At 41.3% G+C, this 15,634-nt stretch overlaps 1 protein-coding gene across 1 annotated transcript in view; it reads left to right on the top strand.

Annotated features, from left to right (window-relative positions):
• The first annotated feature begins 550 nt into the window (after nucleotides 1-550).
• The window catches only part of Rasef (RAS and EF-hand domain containing), a 68,059-nt gene continuing 52,975 nt past the window's right edge, over nucleotides 551-15,634 (top strand). The window contains exon 1 of the mRNA XM_059254476.1: nucleotides 551-891. Within this exon, the coding sequence (XP_059110459.1) occupies nucleotides 551-891 (341 nt within the window). The remainder of the gene's footprint in view (nucleotides 892-15,634) is intronic.

Raw genomic sequence — 15,634 nt, 5'->3', positions numbered from 1 at the left:
CCTTTCTTCTTTAATTTTTAAAAAGTAAAGTTGTGTATAGGCAAAGTTATCATGTGTCTGGAATTAAGAGAAAATAAATACAATGCCAATAACTTTGGCCTCTTTGGAACTTATCCCTACCCACCTTTTCCCCTTTTGTCAGGGAATTAGCACTCCACAGGCAGGCAAGCAGAATCCATATTCATGGTTCAGAAAAGGAGAAACTGAGTAACAGGCCTTTACGATCTGGGCAGAGTGCCCCTAGTTCCTGCTAAGTCTCCCAAAGCCGAACAGAAAGACCGTCCAGCTGCTGCAGATGAAAGCCTGGGAGCCAAGCTGTGTCTTTGCTCCACCATAGGTGGAGCCGACCGGTTGGGAGGTGCCAAGTGGCACTCGGTAGCTCGGGGCAGCAATCTGGCGGCTGCAGCTGGAGGCAAGCACCTCTTTCTGCCTGCGCCCCGCCTCACCCGGACATCCCCGCCCGCGGCAGGTGGGCAGGTGGCAGAACCGGCCCGACCTGCTCCTCTGGCCGAGCCCTGGAGCCCGGAGCCCGGCGGTGGCCAGCGGCGCCATGGAGGCGGACGCGGACCCCGAGGAGCTGGCGCGGCTGCGCTCGGTCTTCGCCGCCTACGACACGAGGGGCTCCGGGCGCCTGGAGCGTGCCGAGTTCGGCGCGCTGTGCGCCGAGCTGCACGTGGCTGAGGCCGAAGCGGAGGCAGTGTTCCTGGGGCTCGACACCGACCGCGATGGTGCCATCACCTTCCCGGAGTTCGCGCGCGGCTTCCGCGGAGCGTTTGGCCGGGACAGTGCGGAGTCCCAGGGCGCCTGGGACGCAGCAGAACCGGAGAGCCCGGGTCCAGCGTGGCGGGACTTCCACGAGCGCCTAGGAGACGAGGCCCGACTCATTCCCAGGTGCGTGGTCCTGCGAGCGCTGGAGGCGGGCTCTATGCAATCGGGATACGAAATCTGTGAGTTGCTTTTTCTGCTCAACAACTGGTGGTGACTTTTCCGAAAAGGAAAAGAGATCTGGTGTTACTGGTAGGGAAGAAGTTCCCTGAGTGAGGTTTGAGCACTTCCTGAAAGGACCCTGGTGACTGACACCTGTAGCCTCCCTCTGAAGCGGCCAAGGCGGGCGGGCACACTCTTGGTGGCTCACCTGGCCTGACGGGTCACCCTACTGCTGCTTCCCAGCTGCACTCAGAGGCTAGCCTAGGCAGTTTGCCAGCTTGGCATACTATATAAAAGTTGTGCATTTGTTGTTTGCTAAGGCCGAAAACGAAGCTGCAGTACCACTGGATACACATTCTCATTGATGTGCACTACCCCACTCGTTTTATTTTAAGGATGCCTTGGGAAGTAGGTTTATTTTTTTCTGACTGAACAAGAAAGAATCCTAGAAATTTAAATTCAGGAGCCTCAAGGGCCTTGCCCAGTTAATTAAAGTCAGAAAATTGATCCCAGGACTTCTATGCTGAAAATTGTTTTTATTCAGTAAGTAAAATGAGACAGTCACACCATATATTCTCTGACTTTACTTTAATAAGAATAACTGATTGTCAAGTTATTAACTTTATTCTCAATGAGGGGAGGACTACAGGGCGATTTCAGGATCAGACCTTCACTCTCCTCACACTACATTTCTGCTTTTCTCTGGAAGTTTTTCCAGCTTTGTGTTTATAATTTAGCTGCAGTCTCACTGAGCACTGGATGCTGTTATTAAGACCTGAAAGGCTGCATTTTAAGTGTCAATTTCTGTATCTAAGACTTAGGTCTCAGAGAAAGGAGGTGTCGTGCTCCTTCAGATTGCTCCACAACACATGCTTTGTCATCCCAGTTTCTCTGGTTGATAAAGGAATTTTGTGCAGGGAGGTTGAGTGACTCACTGTGACATTATTTGAGAAACTGGGTGTGAGGGCTAATCCCTTGCATACACGTGGGGGAAAAACAAACTCCACAGTGTCTCACCCGGGGAAGGAGAAAAAAAAATTAAACACTGTTGATGCAGACTATGGCTTTTCTTTAAGCCATCTTTCCAGCACATCTGGTTATTTTTGTTTTTAAATTAACGATTTAAGAACGAAGTAGGGAGAGATACTGTCTGTGTGTAGGTATGATCATGCTCCTTTTTTCCTGATTAGATTTCAGCAGCAGACATATGACACTTAATCTCTCAATGATTATATTGACTTTTCTACAATCAGTTGACAAACCAGGACTTACCCTAACTAGTGGATGATTATCATCATCCTTTCCAAAGGCTGTCAAAGGTCATTAAAGGTATCAGTGTCACCTGACAAACTTCTGACCTAAGCCCTTCTTATGGAAAGTTAACAAGTACAATGTTTGCCTTTCTGTGTTGTTCAAGGGGAAAAAGAACCAAATTGAGTTGAGCCACCTGATTGTTGCCATGGCAGCAATAAACTGTTTTGGTAAGTTGGAGTGCTGGCACTCTACTTCCTCATACAGTGGTTCACTTTTTTTGCTTTCTTCCATCTATTCTTGATTAAAAAGCACAACAAAACAAAAAACCCCACAGCTTTTTGTTATTGAAATTCTGCTGCATTAATATGGGCAAATTCATGCTACAAAAGCTTTTGAATGCCCCATAGATGCCAAATACTACCTTAGGCATTGTTTCACACCCCTGGAGAAAAAGAAAAGGAAGGATAACAAGTTCATATAAATATTTCTTTAAATATTTTATTCAATGTCTCAAATATTTCTTTAAATAGTATGTGAAGACCGCTGGGCTATTTGCAGGAAACCACAAATTGTTGACTGCTGTCTCTGAGAATTTTCTTTGTTGTCTTTAGGATTAAAAAAATGATTTATTTTATTTTTAGTTATTTGTATCTGTCTGTGGGTATGTGCAGGTCTCCTCAGAGACTTCAGGTGTGTTAGAGATAGTTGTGAGCTGCCTGATGTGGGTGCTGGGAACCAAACTCAGTTCCTGGAAGAGCAGCCAGTGCTCTTATCTGCTGAGCCATCTCTCCAGCCCCAAAGTCTTGAATTTTCTAATCTTTAAGTAAAATGGTACTTGTTCATTTTATTATGTGACATATTAGGGTTGATTTGATATAAAATACTGTTTTCTTCTGCATGAATAATGAACCTTCCAGGAAGATGAGGCATTCTAGCTTGTTCCCAAACTAATACTCTGTCTTATTTGATGGTGTACATCTCCATGCCTGTCTTAAAACAAAAATACACTAGATATAAGAATGTCCTTCCTGTAGAGGTAAAACATGGTAGTGCTGACTACTTTTACATTTCAGCAAATGCTTACTGATTTTACATTTACAAATGTTTTACATTTAAGCTAAATATTAAGTCATTTTTGGTTTAAACTCCACAATCCACAATAATTTTGAGATTAGAAAAGAAATTAAATTGTACTGTTAAGGAATGTAAATGGCCTTTGTGATGTGGGTTAATACATGCATGAGTTTGTTTCCTCTTAGGAAACTGAAGAACTGTTTTCCTTACATTCTGGAAGCTTGTGTCCTGTAACCTTGCATCTGGCAGATATAAAGCTAAAATATGGTCTCCTAGCAGTGAAACTAGAACAGGAAGCAGAGTGAAGCAAGCGCTTATGAAAGAGTTTAGTAAGGAGAGCGGTGCTAGGTCAAGGGAGGTTCTAGAGGTAGGGAGAGAAATGGCTAGGATGTGATGTCCAGGTATAGAGCAGACTTAGAATGCAGCCTAGAAAATTCCTGGAGCCTGGGTCATTATATTGGCGAAAAGGAGTTTTGTTGATTGAGTTCTTGGCTCTTGCATATGTAAACAGAAATGATCCCAGGCTAGTTTTCACCATTCTTTGGGTAGAGCCCACCACTGCTTTTTAAATTTCTTATGATATTGGTCCATACTGAATGAAGTAGACACCTCAGGAAGATTCTTGGTTCCTGTTTTGCAGAGAAAGAAATTGACCAGAGATAGGTAGGTAGTAGCAGAAACAGAAACAGTTTATTAGAAAAAGACATACTTCCAGGGGAGGAAGTAAGTCAAGAGCAGAAAGTTTAGAAGCTCAGTGACCGTTATGTAAAGAATTGAGGCTTTTATCTTAGATTTTTTCGGGCTTTGGGAGTCATTAGTACAGGTTAAGCTTTCTTGTTCAAGTTGTGTTACATGTCCTTTTTGTTTAAATTGACTGATTCTTTGACAAATTCATACATTTATATAATACACTCTAGTCACACTATTTCCTCTGACCTATCTTATCCTCCCCCACTCATTCTCTCCCCCTCCTATCATATCTCCATACCACTTTCAGGTATTTATTTTTGCTTTGTGATCCACTCGGTTTAACCAGGGATACTCATCTGGGAATGGATGTGAAGCTATGGCCTTTTCTGTTTGCTGGGATAAAAATCCAAAAGTAACTTGGGGAGGAAAGGTTCATTTCATCTTACACTTCTTAAGCTACAGTCCATCACTGAGGCAAGTCAGGGAAGGAGCTCAAGGCAGGAGCCTGGAGGCAGTAACTGGACCAGGAGCCATGGAAGAGTGCTGCTTACTGGCTCACTCTACTGGCTTGCTCAGCCTGCTTTCATATACACTTCAAACCCTAGGGGTGACACCCTCCACAGAGGGCTGGGCTCTCCCACATCAATTGCCAGTTAAGAAAATGTCCCACTGTCTTTCCTATAGGCTAGTCTATGGAAGCATTTTCTTCTGTGATTCCCTCTTCTCAGTTAGCTCTGGATTGTGTCAAGTTGACAAAAACAAAAACCAACCAACCTAACAAACAAACAAATAAAAACAAACAAAACTTAAGCCAAGACAAAGAAAATCACCTACCAGGACAGCTCTCCACCGGAGCATGAGTAACTTACCAGTGGCTATATCACCGAAGACGATGATGTCTTGTCTCCTCTTACTCCCCTGCCCCTCCCCCATAACCCTCAACTGTCATTGGTCCCCTAGTCAGAGTGAAGTCCTATAAACCCCTACGAGTCCCTTTGCACCTATGACTATATGTTTACTGGCCAGTATTGTGTAGGAACTATGCTGCTGTGAATTTGAGTGCCATAACCATGTCATGCTCATAAAACACTACTCTGTGACCCATTTTCCTATAGTTAAACTCTTATATTCTTTTGTCTTCTTTTAAGTGTTGTGTACTGAACTTTGGAAGGGGAAATGTTGGTGTCTCATTTAATGCTGAGTACTCAACATTTCGCTTTTCTTAGCACCTTGACCAAGTGTGAATCTACATTAACAACTAGTCACTGCATAGAGAAGCTTCTTTAATCAAGGCTGAGGACAGCACTAATCTATGAATATAAAGATAAATATTTGAGAGGCAGTTTGACAATACTCCATTTAGCAAAATGTATTTGTAACTTTGGTGGTTTGATTAAGATGTCCCATTATATTGGTCTCTGAATACTTAGTCCTCAGTTGGTGGTGCTGGTTGGGAGGTTTAGGAAGTGTGACCTTGTTGAAGAAGGTATGTCATTGGAGGCAAGCTTTGAGAGTTTGGAGACCCTTGCCATTTTGAGTTTATTCTTGAGGCTTCCTGCTTGGGATTCAAGATGTGAGTTTTCAGCAGGCTTTTCCAGCTGCCTTGCCTACCTCCTCTGCTCTGACATCATGAACTCTAACTCTCTGAAACCACATGCACAAATAAACTCTTCCATCTATAAAACGTCTTGGGCATGGTGCTCTAGTACAACAATAGAAAGGTAACAGGAATGATTCAAGACTTTATCTGGGGAAGGAGGAGGGCAGTACTTAGAAAGAGAGGGAGGAAGATAACTGTATTGGTTGCTTTTCTATTATAGTGATAAAGCATACCATGACTAAGGCGACTTATAGAAGAAAGTGTGACCTGGACCAGCAGGTTGTTCTTCAGGGACAAGTTCTTAAGGGAGAGGGCTGGGGATGAGAAAATAAAGAAGATAAGAAAGTTATGAACAGGAGATCTTGCATAAGTTGATGGCTTATATCAAGCAAGTTTATTAAGAAATATAGCAACGTCTATACAGTCTTCAGGGGAAAAAAGTGGGACAGACTCACAGGAAGCTAATCAAGCAATGCTGTACAAAAGGAACACAGGATCTCATGTGTATCACCAAATCAGGAACACAATGGCTTTGGAACTGGTAACTTCATTCTTATCAGGGAAAAAATTCAGGTTCCCAGGGACTGAAACCGTAACTTCTTTGAGGCCCTGGCCCCAGCCCTATTCTAGACATTGCTAAGTCTGCCCCTGGGCAAGAGCACAGAACTAGCGTTCTATTTGTTCTTTTATCAAGGCCTCTGAGAAAGACTTGAATCAGCCTGGCTCCCAAGAGAAGAGATTATTTGGTTCCAGAGTCTATCATGGCTGCAAAGCAAGCAGCAGAAATGGTAGCCAGGGTAAAAGCTGAGGCCTCTTGTCTTGAACCAACCAGAGAAAGGACAACTGGTAAGGGTGGGTAGTTTTGAAACGACAAAGTTGGTCCTGAGTGACCTACTTTCTCCGGCAAGACCACACCTCTTAAACCTACTCAAACAGTGCTACCAACTGGGGACCAATTATTCAAATAGCTGTTCCTGTAGGGAACTTATCATTCAAACTACTACACAGAACAACAGAAGTAGGTTTGCCCCTAGTGCCTGTCACGGCCCCAGCCATGGGCCTTTGGCCATGTACATAGCTGTTTGAACACTTGGTCTCCAGCTGGGTGTGCTGTTTGAGAAGGTTTAGGGCATTGATTCTTTTATTAGGGATGGGCTTCAGGTCTGATCAGAAATCAGTTGCTGATTCCCTTCAGATACTTGTGCCATTGTTTCACCAATAAGCATCTCTTGCAAGCAAGTTGGTGTTCTAGACCACAGGGGATAAATCTGGGGAAGACTATAGCTGACTTTTCTCCCCCAGAGGCCGGAATGAAATCTGTAGAAAGCTTTCAGGTCAGTTCTAGCATGGTTTCTTTGTATTCTGTGACCAAATGTGTGTTGTCTTCAGCAACAGGATCACCCAGTTATGGTGAGCAACCAGTAGCAATGGCCATAACCTCCAAAATTTGAGGGACCCTTGGAGTATCATCTCATTAGCATCATACATCTCCATGGAGACATGTTCATTTTACTGCTGTAATGAACGATGGTCACCTTCAGGCAGTTTGCAGTGCCTTGCTCTTGAATTGCTTGTATTATTTCCTTCAACTGTTTGTTTTCACAGGCCTTATTTAGGCATTTGTTCATATCCTCTTTCATAGTATTGGATATTGTTTTTACTATTTCTCTCTTTTTAATTACTTTATTGAAATTTTTTTCATGCAATATATTTTGATCATTTCCTCTTCCCTAATTCCTCCCAGATCTTTCCCACTTTCCTACCTACTCAACTTTCTCCCTCTCTCTAAAAAAACAGAAAAGAAACAAAACAGCAAGAAAAAAAATCAAGAAACATAAAAATACTCCATTAAAATAAATATCAAAATAAACAAAAGATCCATGAGATTAAAAAACAATGTAAAAACAAAGCAAAATAAAACAAAAAGTCCACAAAAATACCACTGGGTTCGTTTTGTTTTGGCCAACTACTCATGGACATGGGGCCTTTCCTTGAAGTGTGGCTAATATATTCCGTGAGACTCCATTGGAGAAAACTAATTTTCCTTTTGCCAGTGGGTATGGATTGTAGATAGCTTTTTGGTTAGGGGTTGGACCCTGTGCCCACATACCACTCTCAGTACTGGGACCCTGTCTAGCAGGTCTTGTCCATGCTGCCACAGTCTCTGAGTTTGTATGTCAGTCCTGTTGTGTCCAGAAGGCTTCGTTTGCTTGGCTCTTACTATATTTCTGCCTCCTCTTCTTCATGGCTCCCTAGACCTTGAAGGGAGGGATTTGATGAAACCATCCCATTTAGGACTGGATGTTTCAAAGTTGCTCACTCTGTACATTGGCTTGTTGTGGCTCTCTGTGTCAGTCCTCATCTATGTAAGAAGAAGCGTCTCTGATGTGGGTTGAGCGAGGCACTGATTTATGGGTCTAGCAGTGTGTCATTAAGAGTCATCTTTTCGCTATGCTCCTTTAAAGGAGTAATTGTAGTAGTAGGCTTTCCATTAGGCCCCAGTTACCTGCCAGAGTCTCAGATTCTCGGCCACTTCAGCAGTGTCAGGTAGGGGTACATCTTAAAGAGTGGGCCTTAAGTTTAATAAAAAGTGCTTGTGCCACTGTTGTGCCAGTATATCGCAGGCAGGTCACCACTGTAGGTCACAGGGCTTGTAGCTGGGTGATACTGATAATTACCTTTTTCCTTCGGTAACATGCAGTATATTGTACCATGAATGCTCATCTTTTGGGGTGATGCTTCTAGTTAGGCTCCAGTTTGAGTCTATGTCTTTGTACATATTTATAGTCACTGTCTTGTAATAATTGTCCTAGAAGTAATAATTATCTAGAAGTTGCTTTTTTCAGAGAATATTTTAATGAGGTTGCTAGTTTCTGGAGGAGACATGTTGTCTTGTTTATTCATGTTGTTTGACTTTTTGTGATGGGTCTTAGGCATCTAGAATTTGGTTATTGATAGTGTTTTCTGGTCTGGATGTCTAGTCTCACATTTGTTGAGTGCTTGTTTGGATTCTTGTTTACAGTTACTCCATATTTTCAGTTCGTGGTCCAACAAAATTGTGTTTGTTGTTCATTCTTCTGGCCACTGTGCATTGGTGTGGGAATGGGGTGTCAGAAGTCATCTCATCATGGTTAGGGATAGGTACGAAATCTTAACCCAGGATTAAACCTTCTGTGGGCTTAGAAGATTTCTGTAAATATCTTCAGAAGTTTGTATGGGGCTTATCAGATTTTGTGGGTGATTCTGGAGTTCATGATCCGGCTCCATGAAATGCTGATGCAGGGCAGGTAGAAGATAGAGTCATCTGCATTGGATTTTCTGATTCTCAGGTAATGAGAGACTTCAACCAGACTCCAAGATGAGGAGCTCCTTTTCGTTCCCATGTCTCAATGTTTTCTCCTGTTTTTCTATCCTACCTCTGCCTCAGGCTGTCTGTACACTTCTGTAACCAGAATACTCAAATACTGTTTAGTGACAATCTAAAAGAAAGACTACACGATAAAAAGTCATGTTAGTTGCTTAAAATTCAAAATTCAGTATTCTAAAAACCTATAGATGTTTGAATAAAAATGAAAATATAAGATTTTGCTGTCTATTTTCTTTTTCTTTTTTTTAAGGTGAAGAAAGATTGAAGGAAGGAAGTGTGGGATTGTGGCTGCTTAGTCATGGCAAGTAGAAAACTATGGCTCAAAAGGTGTCATCCAGTGTGGCCTTCATCCATACACTACTACTTATAGCTATATGTGGCTTGCTTTCTGTGGATACCACTCAAGGCATAAAAACATTAACAGCCAGAATCTTTCTTTCTCTCTCCTTCTCCTTCCACACCCCCTCTGTGTGTGTATGTGTGTTGCACACTTCAGCAAAGAGTTAACTGATGTCAAAGGACCATGCATGCATGCATGCATTACAGCAGAGTAGTCCTAAGATTGGATATAGACTCATATGAGGCTTGAAATTAGGCTTACAGACAGAGCGTTTGATTGATTCTGAGTGAAAATGTGAGGGTTTTGTGTTGATGTAAAAGATCAGTGCATCGCCTCTCTCTTGCAAGGTTACAGTGAGGTGACTTTAGGTTAAAGGTTGCAAACCTGTTATCCAGGTTGGTAGAGTAGCTAAAATTAAAATAGGAACTTTTGAAAACTGAGGTTTGATTCCAGTCCTGTGGTTAATATAACCATGCCCCGAGAAGCTGGTGAATTTGTTTCTGTGAAGTTAAGCCCCACACAGCATTCAGTGACGTATGCTACTTTAATATTAGAGTCTTTAGGGAGAAGTAGAACCTGTGTATGAGTAAATATACTCTTGTCTACATTTCCTGTTCTGGCCTAGTGAGGAGTCTGGATGATTTTCAAGAATTCACTTGTTATAGAAGCAGGTCCAAACTGCTTGAGTCTGGGTGGAAGGCTGGAGACCCGGAAGGAGACTCTGGGAGGAATGAAGGTCAACAGTGTGATTCTGTCTTATCTGGAGGTCAGCAGTGTGTGTTAAAGGCTTTGGCTGTTTGGTTGAGGTCTACCTCTCCACTATATGGGCAGAACCTGGTTTATTCAAAACCTGATCATGTGGTGCAGAAATTATGTTTGCTTGCTGTGACTGTGGCAAGATACTGAAAATGAGGTTAGCTAATATGCTTTATATAATATGATTTTATTGGAATACTGTTTTCTAATCTGACAAATTTTTCTTATTGTAGTCAGTTTTATAAAATGGTTCTATTCAAAGTGTTTCTTAAAAGAATGTTATTTCTGACATATATAAAGACATCCAGGGTAGTGCAGGTGTGTGTAATCCCAGGTGCTCAGGATGGAGGCATCTCAGCCATGTAAACTCTGGATGTCCTTCCCCATGTTTGAGTCTCATTCTCTGTGGAGGAGGGTTGTAGATGTAACCAACCGTCTTACTAAATAAGAAACACAGAACCAATGCAAAGAAGAAAGCCAAGAGATCAGAGCTAAGAGCCTTACCCGTCTGCTGCAGCTAGCCTCTTCAGCCAAGAGAGACCTACTACTTCCTGTGTGTTTGTCTTTATATAGACTTTCTGTTCTGCCTTCTCATTGGTTGTAAACCCAACCACATGACCGCCTTGTCACTGCCTGTCTGTACAGACCTCCAGGTCTTCTATGGTTGGTATTGAGATTAAAGGCATGTGTCTCCAATGCTGGTTGTATCCTTGAACACACAGAGATCTACCTAGCTCTGCCTACCAAGTGCTGGGATTAAAGGCATGCACCATGAAAGCCCAGCTCCGCTATGGCTTACTATTAGCTCTGACCCCCAGGCAACTTTATTTATTAACATACAAATAAAATCACATTTCAGTACAAATAAAATATCACCATAGAGGGTCTTCTTCAGTGTGATCCTGTTCTGCTGTGCTGTTTTCATAGTACTGCTTGCAGTGTTGATAGCTACATAATTATGATTATTACTGTTACTGTGATTATTAAATTAAAATTTGCAGACATTAGCAGTTGCCTGCTCTCTGCAGATGAGACTGTTTTTGACTAAAGAGCACTCCTGTTGAAGTGCAATTGCAGAAGAAATGAGCATGCTTTTAGCACTTTTTTTCTTTTGGTCTGAAAACCTGTGGTGACATGTACGTGCACGGGGACCCCTGGTTGCCACTGTGGCAGTTTTTGCTGTCCTTCAAAGTCCTTTTTTGATAAACATTTACTTATTTTAACTTCTGTAAGACAAGACTGGTTAAGGAAAGTGTCTTCACTTATTATTCTTAGGTTTAATCATACTTAGATTCTTCAAAATTGTTGATATCTTAGGTTTATTCTACTCTGTTATGGAATATAACTGAATATAAAACAAATCAGTGAAAAATAAGGAGACCCATCAAAACATCAGTTGAGATATGTTCAAATTTAAAGACTGAACTTCAGAATTAAATTTCATCAACAAGCTCCCCTCATTAGTATGTTTAGTTCTTTACTCTCCTTTTGTTTCCAGTTTGCTCAAGATTTTAAAATTGATTAATGCTTTTCAACTACTTTTGAAAAAAATATAATAAAGCTTAGGAGACTCTACAGAAATAGATGCTATCTAAGCTGGATTACTGGGTTATTCTTCAAAGATGCAAATAGGTCCCAAACAAAGGTCAGTCCACTGACTAAAAAAGGGTCACACTTTGATCCTATTATTGTGTGTGAAGAGTAAAAACTCTGAGTCTGTGTTCTCTTCAGGTAGAATATCCAGACTGCCTGGTTACAACTTGTACAGCATCACCTCCAGGTACATTTCTACTTCACAGAGATCTTGTCTTCATTAGTAATTTTGTTAATTGGATGCATTTGTGGGGTAAAGCTTGCTAACTTAGAACACATAAAACATATGTATAGTATATAATGATCAAATCAGGCAGTTAATAATTCAGTCTCCTTAAATATTAGAAGAGTTGGTCAACACTCAGGAGTGTGATAATTTTAACACCCGCATGCTCTGTGTGCTGATCAAATTAGAGGGAGCATTTCCATCTTCTTTCCATTACTTTGTGTTGGGAGCCTTCACGTTCCTCTTTTCAGGTTACTCATAAATTCCCTAACAGTTTGTCCTGAGCGATAACCTCCTGTTTTGCTATAGAACATTAGAAATATCCACTTTTATCTATGTGAGTACCAGTTTTTCAACCATCTTCTGGCACTCACTTTTTGCACCCTCCTCAACCTGTGTTTATTATAATACTATCCATAATATCAGGGGTTTTTAATGAACCTAGATGTCCATCAATCCCTAGCTAATGTAAAAATATGATATGTATATGTAGTGGAATACTATCAATTTATGAAAATGAATGCAGTCCTGTCTTTTGAAAAATAAGGATACAGATAAAGACTATATCTTTCCCCATTGATTTCTTAATTTACTAAAAATATTTTATTAATTATTATTATTATTATTATTATTATTATTTTGTGTGTGTGTGTGTGTGTGTGTGTGTGTGTGTGTGTGTGTAGGTGAGAGGACCACTGTGGGAGTAAGTTGTTTCCTTCAACTATGAGCCATCCATCACCACAGCAGCATTTTTCATGAGGTTGGATGTTTCCCTTTGACATAATGAACTTCTGAACACTTTGCTTTAATTCCATTCAGTGGATGGAAAAGATAAATCCATTTTGGAATTAGCACACATTTGGAATGAGTTTTTGAAACATTTTATGCCTCCAGAAAACAAGCTCATTGACTTCTGTGAAGTTTTGTCTCTTTCTGGAGAGCACATTAATAGTTTTCACCTCATTCTTTGCATCTGTACAAGAACATCTGAAACCAGAAATGTGTGGAATCAAGAGTGGCAGTCCCTTGATCTTGTGGAATAGTCATACTTTGTAGGGAATTTATCAGTGAACCTCTAAGACTTAGATAATATTGCTTCTTCAGATTTACATCTCTACTTTTCATGTCATTAAAGATACCACCACAGGACATTGTTGTGGAGAATAACTGAGGTTTTGACTCAGGTTTTGTTTTAAAATGCACATTTTTTTCCCCGGGAGTCTTCAGACATAGCAAAAACATGGAAAGAGTAGTTTCTATATAGCACACATCTGCTTTCCCTTCTATTCATCCTGCTTGGACATAATATGTTCCATTTGATGAGTGATATTCATCTGCCTGTTATTATTGACTAAGTCTATTGTTTTTCTAGCTGTCCTCAATGACCCTTTTTGGCACCAGCATTACCTCCATGATTTAGTTAATCACTCCATCCTCTTCTTTGTTGTGACAGTAAAGCTGATGAACAGTTAGGACTTTATCAATTTTTTGGAAAAAGGGAAGTTTGATGATGCTATTTATTTATTTATTTTTATTAAAAGATTGTCTTAGTTAGAGTTTCTATTCCTGCGACAAAACACCATGACCAAAAAGCAAGTTGGAGAGAAAAAGTTACTTGGACTTACACTTGAGCATTGCTGTTCATCATTGAAGGAAGTCAGGACAAGAACTCAAACAGGTCAGGATTCCGGAGGCAAAAGCTGATGTAGAGGCCATGCAGGGGTGTTGCTTACTGGCTTGCTTCCCAGGGTTTGCTGAACCCACCTTCTTTCTTATAGAATTCAGGACCAGCAGTCCAGGGATGGCACTACCCACCAGGGGCTGGATCCTCCCCCATTGATCACTAAATGAGAAAATGCCTTACAGCTGGATCTCAACGAGGCAGTTCCTCAGCTGAGACTAATTCCTCTGATGACTCTAACTCATGTCAAGTTGACACACAAAACCAGCCAGTAAAGAGATTAAACCTTTTGTTTGTTTTAGTTAGTTTTTTGGTGTTAGAAGGGTTTATTGCAGAATATAAATGCATTACCACTTAATTAAAACATAACTTGTAAATTTAAACAGTGTGAGTACTGTTTAAATTTACTGAATCACTGAAGGCAGAGGACTGAATACTCAGTTGCTCAGGGCCAGGACAGCCTCTTCCTGCCCTCTGTGCTTGATGCCTATAATGCCCTGAAGGAGCTGTCTGTCTCCTTCTGTTGTTTAAATCTAGTTATTTTATTAACCAGGAGCAGGAAACAGAATATTTACATTGTGAACTTCAGTAAAGGCTTGACTGTACAGCACACATAAGTGTCAGTTCTACTGTTAAACCCACTGTCCCACTGTGTGGTTGAGGGAGCTGAAGTAAGAGAGATTAGGTGTTGGCTCTTGCTTATAAAGCTATGGTGGTGGAGGATGAATTCAAGTCTCACTGGGCTCTATTGCACATGCTGCATACTGTTCATCATGACATCAGAAGATACCAGTGCCTCCTCTAAACCTGTAGCATATTGCCTTCTGTTTTTTCTATTTTACTGTTTTCATTGGCAAACTCCCAATACTAAAGTCAGTGGTTTTGAGTAGGAAGTCATTTACAATCTGAATTCTTCCTACTTGAGTGACTCTAGTTAATTTTCTTATCTTCCAGTAACTTTGCATATTAAATTTTTTTTGGAGAATGAGGCCCAGATAAGTACTTAGGTATTTAAAATGTGTCACAACACATCTGGAATTTTAACTGCCAGAGATATATCTGGGCAGGGGGCCCTGGATGAGACCTTGGTTTAATACAAAACAAAGCCAGGAAAGCCCAACTCCCTGGAGTGGCTCATCTTGGTGGGCCATGTAATTAATGATCTTTGTGTTTATATTAATTTCTGCTTCAAACAGAACTATGTGAAGGTAGGTATACTGATTGGTTTTGTGGTTCAACTTGAAACAGGCTAGTCATCAGAGAGGAAGGAGCTTCAACTGAAGAAATGCCTCCATGAGATAAAGCTGTAAGGCATTTTCTCATTTAGTGATCAGTGAGGGAGGTCCCAGCTGATTGTGGGTGGTACCATCCCTGGGCTGCTAGTCCTGGGTTCTATAAGAAGGTGGGTTGAGCAAGCCAGGGGAAGCAAGCCAGTAGGCAGCACCTCTCCACAACCTCTGCGTCAGCTCCTGCCTCCGGGATCTTGCCTTGTTTGAGTTCCTGTCTTGACATCCTTCAGTGATAAACAGCAATGTTGAAGTGTAAGCCAATTGAACCTTTTCCTCCCTGACTTGCTTTTTGGTCACTGTGTTTGGTTGCAGCAGTAGAAACCCTAAGACAATGGCAGTATTCAATAGACTATTCTGATTGTGCTGTCTCTCCCCTGCTTCTTTCAGTGGCTTCTGGTACTCTTAGAACTATATCCTCCATCTCCATCTTTGGGGTGCATTCTGGCCATGTGTGCTCTGGTTCCTGCTAACTCCTCCATTCCTTATTTGATGCTGAAGGATGGACATCTCTCTTGCCTCCACACTCTTTCCTTGAAGCACTGGACTCTTACTCTTCTCTAGAGGATTGAGGTACCTTTTTTCTTTCTGTGATGTAAAGACTGTGTTTCTGCTTGGAGAACAACACTCTGGAACCAAACAGACTGAGCTGGAAACGTTTTTTTCTTTATTTTTTGAGAATATATCATATAAAACCCAGTCTGGCTCCTAAGTAATTATATAGCCCAGGATGCTTTGACTTTCTGATCCTATTTTCACCTCCTGAGTGCTGGGATTATTGGTGTGTGTTACCACATCCAGTTTATGTGGTGCTGAGGATTGAACCCATAACTTTGTACA

The sequence above is a fragment of the Peromyscus eremicus genome, chromosome 2 (assembly GCF_949786415.1).
Source record: "Peromyscus eremicus chromosome 2, PerEre_H2_v1, whole genome shotgun sequence".
Taxonomy (NCBI): Eukaryota; Metazoa; Chordata; class Mammalia; order Rodentia; family Cricetidae; genus Peromyscus; species Peromyscus eremicus.
The sequence above is the reverse complement of the archived record's forward strand: the minus strand, read 5'-3'. Positions and strand labels throughout refer to the sequence as shown.